At 58.3% G+C, this 16,760-nt stretch overlaps 5 protein-coding genes and 1 non-coding gene across 6 annotated transcripts; 3 read left to right on the top strand and 3 right to left on the bottom strand.

Moving 5' to 3' along the window:
• Positions 1-9: 9 nt before the first annotated feature.
• EV422DRAFT_545772 (uncharacterized protein) lies at positions 10-2,201 on the bottom strand. Its single transcript, XM_053071478.1, has one exon. The coding sequence runs from the start codon at positions 2,190-2,192 to the stop codon at positions 402-404; it is 1,791 nt and encodes a 596-aa protein (XP_052921341.1). The 5' UTR covers positions 2,193-2,201; the 3' UTR covers positions 10-401.
• A 4,107-nt stretch (positions 2,202-6,308) lies between these two features.
• Positions 6,309-8,211, bottom strand: EV422DRAFT_545769 (uncharacterized protein). Its single transcript, XM_053071477.1, has one exon. The coding sequence runs from the start codon at positions 8,038-8,040 to the stop codon at positions 6,715-6,717; it is 1,326 nt and encodes a 441-aa protein (XP_052921340.1). The 5' UTR covers positions 8,041-8,211; the 3' UTR covers positions 6,309-6,714.
• A 1,171-nt stretch (positions 8,212-9,382) lies between these two features.
• Positions 9,383-10,893, top strand: EV422DRAFT_289774 (uncharacterized protein). Its single transcript, XM_053066029.1, has 3 exons — positions 9,383-10,023; positions 10,345-10,369; positions 10,421-10,893. Exons 1-3 carry the CDS (start codon positions 9,572-9,574, stop codon positions 10,805-10,807), a joined length of 864 nt encoding a protein of 287 aa, XP_052921339.1. The 5' UTR covers positions 9,383-9,571; the 3' UTR covers positions 10,808-10,893.
• A 1,574-nt stretch (positions 10,894-12,467) lies between these two features.
• On the top strand, positions 12,468-12,540 carry EV422DRAFT_t151. Its single transcript has one exon. It is a non-coding gene; the product is annotated as a tRNA-Arg (tRNA).
• Positions 12,541-12,741: 201 nt separating this feature from the next.
• EV422DRAFT_545763 (uncharacterized protein) lies at positions 12,742-14,052 on the bottom strand. The gene has a single exon (XM_053071476.1). It carries the CDS (start codon positions 13,725-13,727, stop codon positions 12,969-12,971), a length of 759 nt encoding a protein of 252 aa, XP_052921338.1. The 5' UTR covers positions 13,728-14,052; the 3' UTR covers positions 12,742-12,968.
• Positions 14,053-14,501: 449 nt separating this feature from the next.
• EV422DRAFT_571754 (ribosomal protein S5 domain 2-type protein) lies at positions 14,502-15,287 on the top strand (the record flags this gene model as incomplete). The annotated part of the gene is made up of 3 exons (XM_053073029.1): positions 14,502-14,539; positions 14,589-14,717; positions 14,786-15,287. The coding sequence occupies 3 exons, from the start codon at positions 14,502-14,504 to the stop codon at positions 15,285-15,287; spliced, it is 669 nt and encodes a 222-aa protein (XP_052921337.1).
• Positions 15,288-16,760: the final 1,473 nt, after the last annotated feature.

Below are 16,760 nucleotides of genomic sequence, written 5' to 3'. Positions count from 1 at the left end.
CGTGGGCGGGCTACACTCAAATCCCTTCTCAGCTCACAAATGTGTGCTTGTTGGTATTTTCAAATCCCCCCCACAACTTTTTCGATCTCGGGAATGTAAACAATTACGGGGAACAGTCCCCCGGATCCCCATATATCTTTTTCTGTATATACACCAAAAGGTTAGGCGACAAACTGAAAAAAAAAACAGCACAAAAAGTTGCAAGTAAACCTAAAGCGGCATCGATCGTGTACATTGCAGGGGTTGGTGATGGGGTGGCTGTATGCGGAAACGGGGCGCAGAAGAATAGGGGGGGTGGGAGTATAAGTACACCTACAGGTGGGATGACAAGATGCTACATCTACAAATGCTCGCAGGGCTATCTACACTCGATCCCCCCATTGTGTGTGTACAAACCCCCCCTACATGGTCAACCTCCTCGCCAACTTCTCCTCCTTCAACTCCTTGGCATTGAAGCTCTTCTTCAGCAGCGGCAGGAGCACATCGAACGGCACCCCGCCGAGGGTGATCATGCTCCCGCCGGCGCCAAGCGTGGGCTCCGTCAACGGGGTCGGGGGCGGTGTCGTCGGTGAGGTCGGTGTCACGACGGCGGGGGAGGAGTTGATGCGTGGGACGGGGGCGGGTGAGGCGGTGACTGTAGTGGGTGAGACCGGGGTGGTGATGGACTCCGGTGGCGTGGAAGCTTCTGCAGCGTGGGCGACTTGGGTCTCCGCGGCGGCCGCGACAGCTACCGCGGGGGGTAACGGGACCGCCACCGGCACATCGGCGTTGTGCACGACCGCTTTCAAATCCGGGCTGGTCTTCTTCCCGGCAGCATTCGTGTTCATGTTCATGAGCTTCAGGAACTCGGGCGTGAGCTTCAGACTCTCGTCGCGGATGATGATCCCCGTCTGCTTCTGCAGCTTCTTGGCAATGTCTTTGATCCGCCCCGGGATCGACTCGACGACGCGGCGGAGTTGCGGAACCGTGAAGCCGCTGAAGGTGGTGTGCATGGCTTCGCCCATGGCGCGCATCTCGGAGAGCGTTTGTTGGAGTTGGTGGTGCGTGCTTTGCACTATCAGTGAGGTGGCCATCTGCCCGCGCGAGATCACAGAAAAATCAGAAAATCGACATCCCACCCCCTCATCAATCACCACCTCAAACGAAAATGAAGCCAAAAAAAAAACACTCACCAACTTATTATAGATCAACTCAAACTGCGGCCAATCACTCTGAAAATACGCCAGTTTCTTCTCATTCCACTTCTCCCACCTATTCCGATTCTCCAAGCTCGCGTCCTGCGGCGGTTCGGGGTCATCGAACGGCTTCGTTCGCTTCGGGAACGTCTTGGTCGCCACAAGCGCAATCTCATCCACCACATGCTGTTTGCTCTTTTCGTCCAGGCGGTACATGTAGATCCGGCCGACCTCGCCTTTGCGTTTGACGATGACCTTCGCGTCGGCCGCGGGGTCGTCCGAGTCGTTGGGGGTGGTCTTGCCCAGTTTGGCCATCAACTCCGCCTCAGTCAGGTCCGCAAGCTCAATACACGTCATCACCTCCCGGCCAAGCCACACCTTCACCGGCACCCGGGGCGTCGCCTTCTTCCCCTTCTCGGCAACCTCCGGTAAGTTGTCCGTGACGCGGTACCCGACCACCCACCCCTTGCGCATGAGCGTGAACGCGAAACTCCGGACGAGGTTCGTCTGCGTCTTGGCTTTGTCGCAGAGCTCTTCGATGTTGCCGTTCGGCGCTTCCATGTACCCGAGCAGCTCGATGAACAACTCCTGCCGTTCAGACTCTTCCTGGAGTTTACGGGCTTCTTTCTCTTTTTCCTCGTTGGCTTCGGTTGTTGCGGCCGTAGGGGTTGAGGAAGGGCGCGCGGCGGGCGTGTGTGCCACTTTGCGGAGCTTTTTGCGGCGGTTGGGGTCCCGGAGCTCGGCCAGGAAGGCGGAGCTGTCGCCCGGGGCTGCCGGGGCTGGTGCTGGCGCGGCTGGGGCGGGAGGGAGGCTGCCGGGTGGTGGGGGTGGCGGGGGTGGACCTCCCATGGGTGGAGGGGGCGGTGGAGGTGGAGGGCCTCCGGGCCCTCCCATAGGAGGGGGTGGTGGTGGAGGCGGTGGTCCACCACCCATAACAGGTGGCGGAGGAGGTGGAGGCGGCGGTCCACCACCCATAACAGGTGGCGGAGGAGGTGGAGGCGGCGGTCCCCCACCCATCACAGGCGGGGGCGGCGGCGGAGGCGGCGGTCCCCCACCCATCACAGGCGGGGGCGGTGGTGGGGGTGGTGGTGGAGCTCCTCCAGTGAACTGCATGACCGGGGGAGGCGGCGGTGGAGGCGGGGGCGGGACCGAGGCGACGGGTTCGACTTGCATGATGGGTGGTGGGGGCGGTGGAGGAGGTATGCTGGTCTGCGTTGCGGTGGCAGGGTGTGGATCGCTGGCGGGGGTTGGGCTCGCATCCGTTGCTGCCAGCGTGTCGGTGACGGTCTCATCCGCTTCCTTCTCTGCGGCAGGCGTGATCCCGATCCGCTCCTCGCCGTCCTTCTCTCCCACGGGCATCTCAGCAGCGGGCGTCTTATCCACCTCCTGCCCCACTTTCCTCTCCTTCCCCTTGGCCATACCGTGCTCACACCCGTCCTCCCTAACCGCCGCCGGAACAACAGGCGCAAGCACAACAACCACCCCTCTCCCTCTCTCCTCCCCACCCTCCCCAACGGGCGGCGTCGGCGCCGGCGTCGGTAGAATCGCATCCAACGAGCTGGTCGAGCTGTGATGGTGTAATGTCGGCTGTTGTTGTTGTTGTGGCGGGGGATTGGACGAGGGGGAGGGGTAAGAGCGGCTAGCCCTCCTCGGCCGCCTTCCCGGCCCCTGCGCCTTCTTCGGCGGGCCGCGGAGGAGGATGCGGATATCTTCCTTTGGCGGCAACGCGGCGGCCGCTGCAGTATTCCCATTCACAGTCGTATTCGCCGGCGGAGCGGGTGAGATCATCGCATCCTCGACATCGTCCGGCTCCTGCGGGGTGTCAGAGTCGGAGTCGGACTCGTGATCCGATGCGTGGATGCTGCTGATAACCTCCAAAGCCGACGCGCGCGAGATCCTGCTCACGCGACGGGCGGCGGCCGTTTCCGCGTCTGGGGTTTTCAACTGCTGGTTGGAGGGTTGGTCCGTTGCGGATGATTCGTCTTGTAATTGTTGTTCTGCAGGACGGGAAGAACAAAATACTTGTGAGTCCACCCGCAGACAATAGAAACGATATGTTATACGATGCGTTGTGACGTACCCAAAGCGGTATATATATCCAACGCACTAGCCCTGGAAATCCTCGTCAGGCGTTTATTCCTCGCGGCTCGTTTCTTCGGGCTTTCATCCATTTCCATATCGTCCGGATCCACAGGCGTCGAAGGCGGCGCGTCCACCGCCGTCGGGGAGAGCACACCCAAAGCATCATCCACCTCCATCCCAATCTCATTCAACACTTCCGTCAACTTCCTATCCACACTACTTCGGTGTGTTGGCGGTACGGGTGTGCCGGTGCGGGAGATGTTGATGGCTAGTGGTGACGTTCGTTTACTCTTCGATGTCGTCGTGTGGGTCGGTTCCTGGACCATCCCATCACCCAACATCCCCTCATTTGACGCAGACGTAGAGGTGGTAGGACGAGGGAGAGTGGCATCCCACGGGTTTCCGTCGACGTCCACCATCTTCGCCAAATCCTCCATCACGCTGTCCAGGCCGGACATGCGTGACGCCGTGCGTGTCGGTCTCGCGGTCATACCTAGATCCCCACTATTCCTACCCGACGACGATGAGAGCAGCTCTTCCCTACTCTGCCGTGACGAGACCACCGAGGAGCGGTATGGATCTGATAGGTCAGTGGGCTCGCCCCGGCTCGTCCGGCGGGAAACGTCGCTGCTAAGTCTGGATGGCATATACTCACTCCCCGTCCCGCTTCCGTACGTATCCCGCCGGTCGTCGCGGCTTCGACGGCCGCGGGAGGTGTCGGAGCTGCTTCTGCTGCTGTTGATGTAGTCGTCGGTTGTGGTTGAGGACAGGAGGTGGAGGTCGCGGCTAGTGCGGGAAGGGAGGTCACGGCGTAAGGGCGAGACGGGGCGGTCGTCGGGGGAGTCTGGGAGGAGGCTGGGGCGGCGGCGGGAGGTAGATGGTGGTGGGAGGGGTGGTGGGGAGTCTTCGAAGAGGGTCCGTGAGGAAGTTGACAATCTGTGATGATCAGGGTGTGTGTTACTGTTACTACCCCGTCGCTCTTTCAGCCGGCCGGTGCTTGTGAATCTGCGGGCTTCGTCGCCTTCGTTGCCAACGGAAATGCGGCGTTCGGTTAGGGCAGTTGTGGAGCGGTCGCTGCCGCCGGCGCGGGAGGTGAGGTAGTCGAGGGCGACGCTTTCGCGTTTGTTACGGATGTAACCGGAGGGTGAGTCGAGCGAGGCGCGACCTGTGTAATCGGGGGTTGCTACTGTTGCCACCAGAATCTACGGGAGAGGGTGAGGGTGTGAGTACGTATGTCGTAAGCGCAAGCTTTTGCAAAGACGAGGTATGACGTTGGGCGCAAACGATCGCGACGAGGATGTTGGGCTGCGGTGGGCGGGCAGTAGCGTAGCGAGCGAAGTCACAAAGGCCACCATCGCTCGCTTCGCTCACGGCTCCCCTTCTCCTCGCTCCGGTCGGAACTCCCTCAAAATTACCTTATTCGCCCCACAAACATCAAGCACCTTCTCCCCCACCCCGGCCCTCCTCCCATCCGGCGCCCTAATCTCCACCAACTCGGCATGATCCTTCGGCAGCTTCTTTGCCGTCTCCTCCAACAACCACTGCACGGTATTATACCGATCGCAGCTGATGATGTACATGGGGCCGGTGGATGTGACGACGACTACGTCTGTTGTGTTTTTTGTCGTTGTGGAAGGGACGGTGGGGGTGGAGGGGCGGGAGGAGAGGTTGAAGAGGGCGTCCCAGGAGTCGGTGGTGGTGGTGGTGGTGGAGGAGAGGTTTTCGAGGGAGGGGCGTGGGAGGGGTTTGCCGTAGCCTTGTCTAAGAAGCGAGGGAGATGGATCAGTCAAGACGAACCAACTCTCAAGCGTTCCTGGGCCTACAGCCCGGTCCCTCGAGCATTCCTCCTTGCTCCGCTTGGAACTCGCTCGGAACGCTTCATTCGCGGGGCCTTACCTAGAATGATCATTCCTCCCTTGCCTCCCCCTATCCGCGTCCGCACTATAACTATTCGCACTCCCACTCCCTCTGGACGGACTGCTCGACGGCGACGGAGTCCCCTTCCTCGAACCCAGTCCAAAGAAGCTCCTGGGCGGGGGCATGAGGTGCTCGGCGTGCCTGTAGCTGTCAGGAGGCGGAGTGGTGGCCCTGTTGCGCTTCTTGCTCTTTGAGCGAGACTTTGAGCGGTTCCAGAAGGGCATAGTTGTGTTGGTTGTGGGTGGGGTATAAGTGTCGTCGTTTCTTTGGAGGAGTGGTGGTGGGTGAGTTCCCAAAGTATGTATGCAGTGCCGAGTTGCTTGAGAGAAAAGCGGCCAGCGCTCTCTACTACTAAGCTCAGCTGCGGGCGGGCGGGGCGGGCGAGGGACTGTCTGACTGTCAGTGACACTTCCGGTAGCGCACGGATATGGAGGTATGCCGATAGGGGAGCGAGCACTCGGGGGGGGGTGGCCAGCCGCTTGTGTGCGTGAGTGTAATAAGAGTCCGTCCCACCTGCGAGAGAGCGAAAACGACAAGCGCACTTTCCCTGCGTAGGCGCTGATGAGGGAGTGAGTAGTAGTAGTAGTAGGAGTAGTAGTGGTAGGTGGTAGTGGTTGAGTGGCACTACTATGAATCCAACATCCCTCATGAACTCTAATCAAACAACCGATGGAAACATTCTCAAGATGTCTAAATCAATCGCGCGCGCTCTTCTTTCTCTCGCAAAAGGGGAGTCACTCTCACTCTCACTCTCACGCGGATTAAACCCGACGTGCGCAGGGAGCGTGACTGCACGTGATTCTGACTCACTCTGTTCAACTGGCCTTCCTTTTCTCCCTTTCAGAAGCATCAAAAAGTGTCAACCAACCCCCGTCAATTTTCCATCACAGAAACAAATACTGCAAATATCCTACTCTCTCATGTTCCTGCCTATCGAACTATCTAACTAACCCTCCTCAACGTGATCCCCCACCGTCAACCTCCAAACAAAACACCTTGTCGCATAATAGGCGCATAAGGGGGCACCATCAACGCCCTCCACATCACACCCCGCCCACAACCCTCACCCTCCCCCCATTCCCATCCACCCCGCGCACCCCCCCATACACCACCCCCGCCGCACCCACCCTCCCCCCCTTGCCCGCCACATCCACGCCAAACGCCTCGCCGTCGTGGGCGAGCGCCAACAACGCATACCCTCGATACCGCGGCGAAATGCGCCTGTGCGCACGCCCCGTGAGGACCGCGTGGAAGGCGGCGCACGCCGACGGGAGGAGGATGTACACGGGCGGCGGCAACAACACGCCCTGGTCGTGCGTTTGACGGCTGTGCGAGTCCCGCGCGGCCAGAATACGCGTTATGGTATCGACGAGGTGGCGTGTCCGCTTTTGCACGAGATCGTCACCGTCACCGTCATCGGATTCTGCTGTGGAGGTTTGCGTGCCGCGACATACACCCGTGGGAGGGGGCGGGGTTTGCGTCCCCACCGTGCGTGTGGTGCGTACAGGCGCGGTCAAGTCGGCCGAGGGTTCCGAGACGATCATATGCTGCGCGATGTCGGCCTCCACAAGAGGGCGGGTGGCGGGGTCGGTGGAGGAGGTGTGGGCGCAGAGGGTGGGTGTGTCGGGGAGGATGTAGAACGTGGCGGTGAAGTGGGCGTAGGGGTTCTCTTTATGGGCGGTGCACGGCTGCGAAGGGGGGGTGATGGGTGTGGGGCCTTGTGCGGTGGTTTGCCCGGGGGTGGAGGCGCGGGGGGTGGAGCTAGTCTGTGTGCTTTTGTCAGTCGGCGCGGATTCGTCGGATCCCGGTGGAGAGACGGCCGGGAGACTTCCTCGCCGGTGAAGGTGAACCGAGCTTGGTGCGAGATCCGGTAACGGCGGGACGAGGGAGGGTAACGGCGGAAGCTGGAAACACATGGATGAGATTCATATACAAGACGCGAGACGCCAAAACATGGAGAGCGGATATGGGGGCTTACCACTGCGAAAAGGTACCGCGGCGCCGTCCGGTCGTCCGATCGTGGGATCAGGAACCGGGACAGGGCCTGCAGTCCCGCATCGCTGCCGATGATCAGACCCGCCATGGCGTACGGCGAAACAGCTGGATGTCCATCCTCGGCGGGAGCGCACGACGACGGCCCGGGCACAGAGTGACCCGCTCGTAGTCGGGTATACCAATCCCGCTCACCGCCCTCCCGGGTTTCGTCCTCGCTCGCAGCGCCCACGGCGCCCACGTACCTCCCCTCCCTACCCCACACCCCCACATCATGTCTCCACCCAACCGCATCCTCACCCGCGCATTCCCACCACTCCCTGGCCACCCCTCCTCCCCCCGTCGTCAATGCATCATCCCCACCGGTCGTCGGGAGGGTATACCCCCGAACACAATGCTGGTGTATTCCCCCCCGCTGTGTGTTGGGGACGGCGGGAACCAGCTCGGCGATCTCTGAAGCCCGGAGCGCGAGACATTGCGAAACGACCTCGGCGCCGTGGAAGAACAGCGTGTTTTCCGCGTCGTCCTCCGCGTCTGACTCGGCTGCCATCAACGTCGCGTCGCTGTCGGTGTCGGGTACATCGAATGGGATGTCTTCATCCTCCTCTACCGTTTCCTTGCCGTCTCCCTCGGGTGTGTGCGCAGCCATCCAGTCCGCGCTGCTCATCAACCGTCCCGGAGTATTATCGCCCATCCATCGTTCTCGAAGACGCCGGTCGTCGGTCCGGATTCGGCCCATGCGGCGTAGCGCGGCTTGGAGGGACTCGAGGCCCGAGCTGCCGTCGAGGAAGACGACATGGGAGTCGGACGGTGTGGTGGAGGTGCGGGTGTGGTAGCTGAGGAGGGCGCCGCCGTGTTGGGTGGGGTGGAGCATCTACAAGACAGCGAGGGGTTAGCCATCATCTATACCCCATGTGGAAGAACCAGCGGTAAAGTATCCGAGACCACCAGCAAGTAGGTGGTAGCCGACGCAGCTCGCCTTGCGCGCATATGTAACTCACCAGCCTCACAACAAAATCCCCCTCCGCCTCCCCACCCCCCACGCCCACCGCCACCCCCCTCGCACCCGTACACCCCAAATCAAACACCCCCTCCCTCCCCGTCACACGCCCCCACCCATCGCGCACCCCCCGCAGAGGTCTCTCCCACACCCAGTCAACCGCCGCCCTCCACCCGCGGCACACTCGCCGACACGTGTCGAGGGTCGCGGGGTGGTGCGGCGGCGTGCGGTACATGTAGGAGAAGAGGTGCAGGAGGATGTCGTGCGGGAGCGGGCGTGGCGGCGACGACATCGTGGGTGGACTGTATGTGTCCCGGTGTTCGTTCAGAGGAAGGGATGGGTTGCAGGTGTTGGGAAACACGAACTGTTCGTCGACGCACGGCCCTTGTGTGTTGGAGATGAGAGCCTCCACGATCTCGAGAAGCTGCCGGAAACAACATGGGCAGCTGCCCTGCTTTGGGGTTCTGCCCCATAGCCGGGCGCCCACCTGAAACATTCTGGCGAGAGAAATTTGCATGTCTGTTGAGTGAGAACCCGGCGACTTCTCACTTCCACCCGCACTGATGTGAGAGAGAGAGCAGGGGGGCGGAGGGAGCGCGTTTGATGCTCACGTAAGCATCCGTCACGTGGCCTGTGAATATAACTTCGATATTATAAACGGAGGGCTGTGCAGATCGTCCCAGTTGCGGTCAACGCGGTCCAGAAGCCCAAGCCCTCTTGACGGCGCGCCGTTGGAGATCGTCGACCGCAGGCAGATTCAGGGATCGACTGGAGAACACGCTCAGAGGGAAGCCTCCCCGCCGAACGCGAAGAACTATCCCCCACGCGTCTTGGCCTGCTGGGTGTTGCATCGCGCAAAATGCTGCACTCGCTGGGAAGGACGGAAACTCGGGCTGTGTTGTTGAGGCCGGCAAACGGTCTGCCGCACGAAAAACGGTCAACCCCCCGTCGCCCGGAGGGAACCCACCCTCCGTTCGCTACATCTACACACTGTACATCAAGCGCAGCAGGAGCGCAAAAAAAGTAGTGTTCGATACCCGCGGGCACCTGGGGTAATACAGTAGACGTGGCTGAATGTTCACCGCAGCGAGGCTCCGAAGGGGTTCGTTCCTTCGCACAAAGTTCGCAACTTTGCGTGCATGGGAGCAACCAACCTCATGCTGTGGGACACTGGACCTGCCGCGAGCAGCAGCAGCGAGGGAGGGTCCAGGCCTTGAGCGACCCAGATGCTGATCCTCGGGATATAAAAGCAGGCAGGGTAGTCCTCCATCCCCTCCTCTCATCACCCACCCAACTACCACCGCTCAACAGCAACAGCATCCAGCAGCTTCTACATCCAGCAACCCATCATCACATCAATCCCTAATACTATCTCCTAATACCATCCCCTAAGCAACACCCAATAATGCACACAACCACCCTCGCCCTCCTCGGCCTCGCCCTCGCCGGCACCGCCCTCGCCGCACCTTCCTACAACCCCCCCAGCTCCGACTACGGATCCAAGCCCTACGGCGGGGACGACTGGAAGAAGGACGACGGCTACAAACAGAACTACGACGTGAAGAAGTACGAGGGCTCCGGCTACGGCAAGGAGAACTCGTACGGGAAGGAGAATTCATATGGCAGGGAGAATTCCTATGGCAAGGAGAACTCCTACGGTAAGGAGAACTCATACGGTAAGGAGAACTCCTACGGCAAAGAGAACTCCTACGGAGGCTCGTACAGCAAAGGCCCCACCGCAACCATCACGCTCGCGCCCGCAAAAGACTCCTACGGCGCATCGTCCTCGTACACCTCCAAGCCCGTGCAAACCCTCGGCGACGGCAACATCAACATGCAAGGCTGCTTCAACATCGAGGACAACCCGGACCCCAAACTCCAAGCCGGCGTCATCAAGGCCTCCATCGACTCCGTCGCGGGCTCCTCATACGGAGGCAACGACAACGTGAAACTGTTCTTCTACACCGCCCAGGACTGCGTCCGCGCAACTCGCATCTTCAAGAACCCCGTCGCCACCGCCGCGTTCGAGAACCCCGTGCTTGCGCGGTCCATCCGCATCGTGGATATGTCCAAGCAGCAGCCCGAGAAGGGGGAGTACAAGAAGGAGGAGTACAAGAAGGAGGGGAAGAAGTACTATGGGTCGTTTGCGGCCGCGCCCTATACGCCGTGGAGTGGGGGGGACGATTATAAGAAGGGGGATAACTACAAGAAGGAGGACTGGAAGAAGGATGATTACAAGAAGGAGGGTTGGGGTTACAAAAAGGATGATTACAAGAAGGACGATTACAAGAAGGACGACTACAAAAAGGACGACTACTACAAGAAGGACGACTACAACAAAAAGGACGACTACTACAAAAAGGACGACTACAAGAAGGACGACTACAAAAAAGACGACTACTCGTACACCTCCCCCTCCTCCTACGGCGGCAATAACAAAGACTACTCCTACTCCGACAAATGCTCCTCCGCCAAATCCCACTTCTACTCCACCCACTCGGCCACCCTCAAGCAATGCATCTCCATCGCCTGCGCCCCCGGCCAGAGCTCCGGTTACACCCGCAGGGCCATCGAACAGTGCTACGAGCTCGAGAAGGCCGCGAGGAGGAATAATGGCGGCGAGTTGCCTTATGGGTGGTAGATTGCTCTCTAACGAATACTGAACTCTTACCACAAAGCACACTTTGAACTCTTCCCCGTTTCATCCCATCTCTTCCTCCTTTCGGGTCTTCTTTACGTTATATATTCCCCCGCACATTCTTTGCATCTGTACAAACGAGCTTTGCTTTTTCGTCTCCCCTTTCCCCTTTCCTTACGTCCTTGTACATAATGCTTTACGCTTTCTCAGAGCAAAAACCATATCTCTACGTACGTGAAACGTGAACATTGTGGGCCGGGGTTTTCTTCGCAACGGGGGACATGTTGAGCGGGCGCGAAATTCGGAGATTTTACCGTCTCCGGGCCATCTTTTCTCATCCGATGTACGCCTCCCGAATCTAGGCGGGTAGATGGGTCGGGGTGACACTCCGGGATTCAGATCTCCCAGCGCTGCGGCAATCCACGCACCACTCCCATCCATCAGGGTCACAGAAGGTGGGTCGGAGCACCGTAGTGACCAGCGGTCCGCGTCCGACAAGCCCTGTAGAGGGGCACAGCGTGCGGGACAGACACCAACCAGCCCGCCATGTGCAAGTGTGGCCCCCGTCTTCACAACTGTAAACGGTCGCGGTTCTATGGTCCTCTCTTGCGGCGAACGCATGTGGGAATAGGAGATCGCGCATCGGATGCATGATGTTCTGGTAGAGAGGGTATCAGTCCCCCCTTTGGGTTTTGGGGAAATGACCTCTCTAGTGACGATCCCCAGGCGAATAAACCTCCCCTGTCGGTTTTGCCAACTTGGCCGTCTCTTCCTGTTACGCACTGATGGGGAAGCTCTCATACATTTTTATGGGTATAGGGCCGGGAATGCAACCGTTCGGAGGACAGAATGCAGAAGGCTTTTGTCTTGGTCGGTTGAGGACCAATGGGGTTCGTGAGACCTGCGAACCGTCCAGAAGTTGTCAAAACGCTGTCAGTGGCGCAGCACCGGTCGGGGTTCAAGATGGCCACGATCGTGTTGGACACTGCAGACCAACGGTTAGGCTTCTGGGCAGCAAAAGGGGAGCTCTGCGGGAATCTTGACCGATGCAAGCTGCAGGGTAGTCATGGGTTACTATTCCTGGCCGGCGGGTCGCAGGACATGAGAAGGCCGCGACGCAGAACGAGTTGGATGCGTTGGGCATGAGGTTGGGAGAGTTCGCATGGATCGAGCATAGAAAATATCAGTTTCGCCATATGGGGTGCAAGAGCCCGGCTTTCCCGACCACATTCGTTTATTCACACCGATAGCTAGGAGGGCTACCCTAGTTTTCTTCCTGGAGATGTTCAACAGCCCGCTACAATAGAGGGTCTAGTCCGAAATTGCAGACATCCTCCATCGCGTCGTATCTCCACCTCCATCCGTCGTCTCTTTGACGTCCTGTGCTGAAGGGGTTTTCGTTCATTTTGCCGTACTACACCCAATCCTGCAACGTCTTGGTCGATATGTCGTCGAAAAACTCTCCGACACTAAGACCGGTCGCTCATCACGATCCACACCGGAAGTCTCTTGACGGGGAGCTTCCCAAATTGCCCACGCGAACGTCACGTGACACATGGATTTTTCACACCTCCGAGCGGCGCCAGGCCAAATTTGACCACCTTTTCTTACACATTTGCATTTTTAGTGAATGTATTTACAACAAAACATGCGGATATCGAACGGTTCTATGGCCCAATGGTCAAGGCGCCTGTCTACGGAACAGGAGATTCCAGGTTCGACTCCTGGTAGAATCGTTTTTGTTTTGGATGGGTCTCGGATTGCCCGAGTTTTGAAGTTGGGCTAAGCATAACTGCGTAGTTCTCGAATAGGTAGGTTTGCTCGCTGACCGACCTTCGGGTCCTGTCAAAATGCTCTTCTATGAAACTGTCAATATGCTCGCTTGTCCACAGCGGCAGAGGCTGAGGCCGCCAAGGCTTCAGGCATTGTGAGGAGGAGAAGCCTCCATCGCGCGCGCACCTCTCTGGCGGTAGTCTGGCCGTCTGCCGTGCGCCAGGGCTGGAGAATCTCAATAGCGCATATGTTCTCAAAGTCTTTGGTTCCGCCCTCCCACCTCATAGCCCTGGGACACGACGCCAGAAGCAACACCCAAACGATCCTCCATCGTCACATACTATACCCGTCTGCGATGGACCCCGACTGCACCCGCGACACCCGCGCCGCCTCAAACCTGTCCCACATCCACGGTCGCCAACACCGCGACTCGCTCCTGTACGCTGTCGTGAGCGCTTGCTTCCACGCAGACCAGCCATGGCGCAAGTTCCCCGGCTGCAGCGATAAGTGCAGGCGTGAGAGGACAGTTGACAGAAAGGAAACGAGGAAGCGGAAGAGCAGGGAACTTCGGCGAGACGCACAGCATTGGTGGTCGTTGGTGGTGGAGAGGAGGGGCGATTTTGGGGCTTAGGAAAGAGGGCTTAGTCAAAGATTGCTGTTGAGCTTGCAATATGGATGTACTCCAAGTCGAAGGACAGCGACGACGCGTAAGGGCCCGAGGGGAAGGCCCGAGTGCAGGGGTCTCGCTGTGCTCCAAGCGGAACCCGAGCAAGACATCGTCGCACACCGAAAGCAATGGCCGTCGCAAGCGAAAGGATCCAAAACGTTCTGGCGAACGAAAACCTCTCGAGTGATCAGGCAATCCCAAAGCGAGACGAGTCCGCGTGCCATGTCCATGAATGTACACCCTATCCGACTCCCTGTTCTCCACCCGAGAGGGAGATTCGCAACCTTGATCGCTGCATTGACGCCCAACAACGTGAATCGGAGGCCTTACGCCACCCCACCATGTTATATCATCCGCACCCTTCTCGTGATGTGAACTACTTGTTTGCATCCCGAGCGAGATCCGTACCCAGGGCCGCTTCTCAATTTCGCCTTCCGCTGGTATCAGCGTCCCAAGAAGACCCGTCACGGTGGTCACAAACATATGCTTATTCGGTCGGCGGATTCACCTATTAAAGACTGAAGCATTGGCATCTTTGAGACGGGGATCGCTTCGAGATCCTCGCCAACTGGGGTCACCATCCACTCCGCGTACCAATAGATACGCAAGCCGCTCATGCTCAGAGCGCCACCACCTAGTAGAGTGTACTGTCGACTTTTTTTGGCCTAACACAGTAGAGTACCCTCAAGCCCGCACTGCAGCGGACAAGCATGACATCCTGCTGGCATGTAACATACCGCTTTTAGATGAAATGGATTAGATGCCGGAGATTCAGAGGATATAAAGTGCATAACGGAGAACATGTAAACTGACTTGTGTTGTTCTTCTCGATGTTGCTGTTGTTGCTATTGATTGAAGCTGTATTGCAAGGTACGTTGCAGTCCCCATACGACGACTTGTGAAAGCTTTTAGATATACTTAGCGCCTGCGTTGCATTGTCCGTATGCAACCTCGGGTGTGACGAGTGGAGGAAAGTGTCGGTTTCTGTCAGAACGTGGCTTCGAGTCTGAAAGTTGGTTGTACAGTATATGGAGTGTGGGGTTCCTTGCGACGGAAGTTCAGGCGTCGAGACATCTGGCAAGTGGGAAGGACATCGACCCATTCTCGAGGGGGGCCACTCACCTGGAGGACTGGCCGGCTATGCTTGCAAGAATGAGTAGGCCGCTGCTCTTGCAGACGCTCTTTGCTCGAATGCACCCCTTCTGTTTGGCTTTTGGGAGGAGGAGTGACTCGAATGTCCGCTGGGTACGGCGTACTATGGCCTCCGCTAGCAGGCCGGAGAAGAAGGAAGAAAGGTATGTGCAACTCATGATGTACCGTCAAGATAGCCGGTTCACGGGACAGGAGCGATATGGTCGAAAGTGCAGTGGCACAGTGCAAGATTATTTGCGGACAGGCATCACTTCACCCAACGGAGAAGTATGCGGAGATGAGCGAGCACACGCACGACTCGAGCCTTCTCAAGAATGAGGTGTGAGGGCGACAGCGACCAGAAAAGCCCCACCTCATATGTATTTCGATTCCAACGTTCATATTGTCAGGAACGCTGCAACACCGACGACCGATACCACAAATTCCGAAGAAACAGGCCCATCGATGTTCTCGATGACCCTTCCCCCAAACTGCCCGTCGATCATTCACTCCGCCACCCCGCTCGTTGACCGCAAAAGCGTCTTTGTCGCCCACGTCGCCCGCATCACGCAGCCTTCGCAAGTCTCACTAATACTCGGAGCCCTGCTAACGAACAAGCGCATCAGACGCGCCACACACAACAGCTCCGCTTATCGCGTCGTGGAAGCCGACGGGAACATCAAAGAAGGGTGTGATGATGACGGGGAGACGGCGGCGGGTGCCCGGCTGCTGCATCTGATGAAAGCGCTAGAGGTGAAGAATGCGATGGTAGTTGTGACGAGATGGTACGGTGGTGTGAAATTGGGCGCTGCGAGGTTCAAATGTATCAACAACTGTGCGAAGGATTTGTTGGAGGCCGAGGGGTTCGGCTCAACCCACCGTGGCTCGAAGCGACAAAAAGGGCGCGGCTGAGCTAGCCAGAGCGTGGTTCAATCAGCCTGGAGTGCGATGGGGGATTCGCGTCGCTATTGAAGCCGGCTCGCCGACCCGACCACTCGACGACGCGCTATCACCGGCTAGATTCTGACAATACGAGAGCCCATCAGCGGATTCTCATGTACCGAAATCGGACCGGTGAAAGCCATACAGACATGGCTATGACTACTGAGGCGCTTGTGCTGAATGGGCCAAATGACTCTCGGCTGTGAAAGGCTAGGAGCCAGATCATGGGCCTGGGCGTGGGAATAGCCAAGCTTGCATCACGCCTCTCGAGAGCTAAGATGCGGGGTGCGACACGCCATATCCGACACGACGCGCATGCGCTTGTAAATCAGTCAGAACGATGCGACAAGCGCTAGCTGACAGTAGCCGACGGCCAGGGTGCATGAGAGTCCGTATGCGGAAGACCGTTCCGATGCTTTTTAGCCCGGTTCACGATCCCGTTGACAGCGGCAGCACCTCATGACGGGAAACAGCAGATTCGGCATTGACTGCATGGTGCAAAGATTTGAAAACCCACTACAACGACAAGTGAGCCGCCATCGGGTAACGAACGCTGATTGACTAGCTTGAATTTTGCCGCGCAGACTCGGAACTGATTTCGCTGTCGTTATGTTTTCGTCCGACGGAAGCAGACTGGACTGCGCACAAAGGCAGCCAGCGTCTTTCCTTTTCCGTCTTGTGCGGCGAATCCTGTTCAGGCTTATACATTTGGGCGATTTTGAATAAAAGCAAAGCCAGATCTTTCGGATTTCGACCAAAAACGCCCCACTATTACATCGACGGGAAACCCACTGCTTCATCGTACAAAATGCCATCGTACAGAAGCATTTCGTCCGCCAATGCCTGCCTGCTATGTTTCCGCCGTCCCTTCACCTTCTTGAGCGCCTTGTTACGAGGTTTGAATGAACATAGCGTGCACCCACAGCATTGATTCGCAGAGTATGCCTCATGACGCTTATCACAAGTAATCTCCTTCACGTCGGTGGACTGTCGACGTTTGGGAGCATTGCGCGCCTGACCGACACACTCGACACAAATCAGTTTGTCCCCGCTCCGACGCAACTCCGCTTTGATGGTCTTCGGGTAATCAACGACGCGGGTATTGAAAACAGTGTACGCCTTGTACCAGAGGAGACGGTCTCTGTCAAGCAGCCAAGCAGGGTCGGGTTGGCAGTTGTCCGCCCATTTCCAGCGGGCCTGTTTCTTGAGCGACAGGGCGACCGGGCTGTCGGGGAGGTTGATCTCGCCTATGCAGCCTTTGAGGTCTTGGAAGGGCACGAGGGCGTATTTTAGGGAGCGGTTGGTCGGTGGGAGGCCGTAGCGGGAACCTCGTCGGCGCATGATTTTGCAGAGCAGTTTTTCCAATCGAATCAGTGGAGGCGATTCGGAAGCAGTGAAGATCGTTGTGGGCGGAAGTGTCGAGTGTTGTACTGCCAACCCGCC

This window comes from Fimicolochytrium jonesii (assembly GCF_025526975.1).
Source record: "Fimicolochytrium jonesii strain JEL569 chromosome Unknown EV422scaffold_37, whole genome shotgun sequence".
NCBI classification, from domain to species: Eukaryota; Fungi; Chytridiomycota; class Chytridiomycetes; order Spizellomycetales; family Powellomycetaceae; genus Fimicolochytrium; species Fimicolochytrium jonesii.
Note: the sequence above shows the minus strand (reverse complement) of the source record. Positions and strands in the feature narration are given on the sequence as shown.